The sequence below is a fragment of the Penaeus vannamei genome, chromosome 17 (assembly GCF_042767895.1).
Source record: "Penaeus vannamei isolate JL-2024 chromosome 17, ASM4276789v1, whole genome shotgun sequence".
Lineage (NCBI taxonomy): Eukaryota > Metazoa > Arthropoda > Malacostraca > Decapoda > Penaeidae > Penaeus > Penaeus vannamei.
Window position 1 is genome coordinate 39,727,287 of NC_091565.1, and position 5,000 is coordinate 39,732,286.

The 5,000-nt window shown below is 35.5% G+C and overlaps 1 protein-coding gene across 1 annotated transcript in view; it reads right to left on the reverse strand.

The window, feature by feature from the left end:
* Nucleotides 1-2,850: 2,850 nt before the first annotated feature.
* Nucleotides 2,851-5,000, reverse strand: part of LOC138864682 (uncharacterized) — a 24,377-nt gene continuing 22,227 nt past the window's right edge. The window contains exon 6 of the mRNA XM_070132547.1: nucleotides 2,851-3,327. Within this exon, the coding sequence (XP_069988648.1) occupies nucleotides 3,199-3,327 (129 nt within the window). The 3' untranslated portion in view covers nucleotides 2,851-3,198. The remainder of the gene's footprint in view (nucleotides 3,328-5,000) is intronic.

A 5,000-nucleotide genomic window follows, 5' to 3' on the forward strand; every position in this document is an offset into this window, starting at 1 on the left:
TCCTGCTATTGGAAATGTTTGAACAATAATATCCACCTTGAAGACTTGTGTATGCATTTCATTGTTTATATCACCATCATCACCATTGTCACCATCATTATCATCGTCATCATCACCACCATCATCACGGCCACCATGTTCATCATAATCATCTTTATTATCATAAGTCGAAATTCATGTTTTCACAGACTACTGGTGATGTCACAGCTGAACCTTCTAAGTAGTCACATTAAACCCCTATATGACGATAAAATTTAGAGTTACAAGTAGCTGGATAAGCGTATTTATTTGGTCTACTTTGACACAAATATTCAATCTTAAGCCTCTATAGTCTTTTTTAGATGAATTTTCGTATATATTTTGGCAAATCCCCATCTTACTAATATATATATATATATATATATATATATATATATATATATATATATTTTGACAAATCCCCCATCTTACTAATATTTTTATTTTTTATTTACTTTTTATTTATTTATTTTTTTTTATCGCAAATGGCCAAGAGAACAGAAGAGTCAACGAACTCTCAGACTCTCATTATTTCTCATTCATATTTGTAAAATATCTCCCTGGAAATTTCCAACAATTTCAGTCTACGTGGGTTTAGGGACGCAGAAAGTTAGAGATAATAACTCTTCCTAAAGGTCACTTGCTTCGTGTATCTACATCGGTTATTGAACATCATACATGACAACCTTCTTATTAGCAGGTAATTAATTAGTAAACTTCCCTGTTTTGTAATATTGAATCCAGGTTCATTGCAATCCCTGTGTAGGATTGGTATAATTACATGTAATATACGATATATATTATTATATGTAAGGCTGACATTAAAACACTTCGTAGTTTTTTTCTTTATTCAAACAATTAATACAAAAATATTTTTCACGTCGCTAACCTTATATATTTTTGTATATATATATGTCCATATCATATATTTATATATACTGTTACATTTGGGAAAGTACAGCCAGGTGGCTATATTCCTATCATATCATGGAAGGAGACAGGAGACATCGATATATAATCATTTATTTTTATTTTTTTTAGGGACAGGAGACACACCCGAAACTGATCTCTATGTATTTTCTTATTTTTTTCTATTTATTTTTTTCTACGTCACTCTCTTTTAGACGGATGAAAGAGGTTCGTGAGTGAAATGAAAAAGGAAAATGTGAGTATTATATGTGGAGAGAATGAGGTGTTTATGAATGAAGGAGGAGGAGTGGGGTGGGGTGCGGGGGGTGGGGGGGAGAGGAAGGCGGAGGGAGTGTTTTGTGATGCTTTGTTTGATTTACTTTTACATTACCAAATATCACTCTTTCTTACACACATCTCTCTCTCCCGCGCTCTGTTTCTCCCTCTCTCTCTTTTTTTTCTCTCTCTCTGTTTCACCCTGTCTCTTTCTCTCTCTGTTTCTCCCTCTCCCCCCCCCCTCTCTCTCTCTCTTTCTCTGTTTGTGCGTGTCTTTATCTATCTGTCTGTCGGCCCCTCTCTCTCTCTCTTTTTCTTTCTTTTTCTCTCTCTCTCTTTCTCTTTCTCTGTTTGTGCGTGTCTGTATCTGTCTGACTCTCTCTCTCTCTCTCTCTCTCTCTCTCTCTCTCTCTCTCTCTCTCTCTCTCTCTCTCTCTCTCTCTCTCTCTCTCTTTCTCTCTCTCCTATCGCTTTTCTCTCCACTCTTCCCGTTCCATTCTAGATCGCACTCTTTCAGACTGGCTTTATAATTGTGATGACGCCATCGCCACGGGAAGTCCACTCGAGATACAGTCGGGGTGTCTCCTTAACACGAGGTACTGACGCAAAAGTAGTATTTGTTTACTCACACATACATCTTTTTACAATTTATTTTTTATTCATTATTTTTTTATTTGCAAAGAAAAGAAAGCGGGAAGAAAGTAAGCATATGAACGTCTCTTATTTGTAATGATGACCCACTATAGTCACAAGTACTGAGCGGAGATGTGGAAATGGAAGAATTTTGTGTATGTTTCCCCTCAACAACGGTACACACATTGAGGGAAATCGCACCTTGTCACCTGCAAGTTTATTTTCCTGTTATTCTTATTTTCATTTTTCTATAGTTATTTGTTATTTTCTCTTCTCTTAACCATATTCAAATCTTCATTATTTATATTTTCATTATGTCTTCTTACACATTCCAAAAAAAAAAAAAAAGGATAAAAAATCACTGTTGTTCTTTTCGCTGACCAACATGTCAACAAACATGGTAAAGCACACACACCGTACTGTTTTCAGATAGGTTCTGTTCTCCCGATCTGTATACCAATGCTTAAAAGCCTCTATTCGCCCTTTCAATGGCACAATAAACATACACCGGGATACCTACCTTTAAATAACAAACATTCAGTTACAGAACGATGGACTTCGAAACTCGAACCTTGACCGATGTATAAAAAAAGAGCATGGAATGGCAATAAAAATCAATAAAGAGTTAAAACAATAAAATCAAATGAGAAATATGCACCTTTTTCATACAATCCAGTGAAAGTATTGTTGGTTTGCCTTTTAGAAAGTCATGCACCATTTAATGTCTGTCCAAAATGGCAACTGCTTCCACACCTTTAGTTATCCTGTACAGACACTAAACCAGAATCGGCCCCTGATGCTATTACATGAAGAATGTCGACAATTACCATTATATCTCAACCACTTTCGTTCTATTCGGAAACCTGAGACTAATTCGACCTGTTAAATTAAGTAAAGGACAAAATCAATCAGTAATTAATAATCACAAATAATACCGTGACACCATAAAGCTTCTGGCCAACTGAACATCGTCGTTAAAACACCTAATATTCCCACCAAAAAATACATAAAAATTGAAACGAAATATGGAAAAAATATACCATTCATTTTTCTCTATTTTTTTTACCAGCGATCCTCTGCACTCTAGGATTAGCAAAATCCTGGCACAACGAAGTCCGGGAATAACGATGGAATTAAACATCCATACATCCTCGAACAGCCTCGGAGTAACTCCCCAAATCACTCCGGGAACTGACGACGTTCACGCAATAGCGACGAAATGAACGAGGTCTATACCCTGCGGAACCCCAGCCCCGCCTCAGCCTTCCCATCCTCTCGGGAAACGACGAAGCCCTGCTATAGCGAAGCCTTGCAATAACGACCGGATGACCGAAGTGCGTCCTGGAGCCTTCTCGGAGGACCTCAAACCACGCTCTCCTCCGCCTGCATCAGCTGATCCACGGGGCAGTAGACGCGGTCAGTTCTTGACCCTTGGAACTCCTCGCCTTCGTGTGTTGAGGAGCTCTGGAGGACCAGCGGGTGGTAGGCCTCCTGCGGTGCGAGACAGGAAGATGGTATTAATGCGCTAGTGGTGATGAGGGTGATTATCATGGTGGTAGGAATGGTGGTGGTGGTTATATATATATATATATATATATATATATATATATATATATATATATATATATATATATATATATATATATATATATATATATATATATATATATATATATATATATATACATATATATATATATATATATATATATATATATATATATATATATATATATATATGTATATATATAGACACATACACATATAAATAAATATATATATATATATAAATATATATATATATATATATATATATATATATATATATACATATATATGTATGTATGTATGTATGTATATGTATATATATATATATATATATATATATATATATATATATATATATATATATATATATATATATATATATATGCACACACACACACACACACACACACACACACACACACACACACACACACACACACACATATATATATATATATATATATATATATATATATATATATATATATATATATATATATACATAAATGAATCGTATTCATGTTGACTGACGTACAAAGGTATGAATGAAAATGAGATGTATCTTCACAATACAAATTATGCATTTAACCGGTTTGGAATATATCTGATAATGATAATAAAAACAATAATGATAATTAATTATAATAATAATTATTATCATTATTATTTTTATCAGTAATAGTAATAGTAATACTGATAAAATACAAATAATGATAACGCTATTCATAAAAAAAAAAACATTAAAATAAGTATAAAATAGGAATAATGAGAATGGATATATTAAGAACGCCAATTAACGCACGAAGATCCTGATATTCATAATAATGACAGCAAAGATCAGGAGAAAAGGCGAAAGAAAAATACATTTCCAATTTGAATGGAAACGCTATTAACACCCTTTCCCTCGGGGTTTCCAAAGTCCCATTCGAAACCAAGGGAACTAAGGTGTGCTTCGCTACGTTCCATGTTGACTGGTGGCATTACCGTTAACAGGAGGAATGAGAGTAATATTACTTTGATTTGTGATGAGCTTAAAGTTGATGTTTGTGAAGTTCGTTTTGGTGTGGTGTGGATTATGTGTTACTGATAGGACCCAAAAGGCAGTGGTAGTAGCGGTAACAATAATAGAAACATTGATAAAAACAATTGTTTGTATCACTTTTCCCTTAGCTATCGTTCCCTTGTGTTTAATAATAAATAGGTAAATGAATAAACAGAAGAAAAGTTCTTCTACCTGTCCCCTGTTCCTAAATCTTCTGTCACCTCCCGTCCGACATCCACTCTCTTAATTCCTCTCAATTCCTCTCTCTTTCCCCTTTCAATCCGTTTTCTCCCCTCCTTTCCTCCCCCGAAACCACACCTCTCTTCCCACTCTTGTGATTTCCTTCTTTCGCATTCCTCGGTCTGTCCATCTCTCTTTCCCTCTCTCTCCGCAATCGTTCGCCTTCTTTTCCTTGTCTTCCTCTGTCTACCCTGTCTTTTGCTGTTCTCTTTCGCATCCTGGACCCTTCGTTCTCCCTCTCCTTGCCACCCACTCCCTTCCTTTCTCCTCTCAACCCCATACCCCTTCTCAATCCCTTGCCCACTCTCGGCCCCTTCCACCCTCTCCCCCTCCT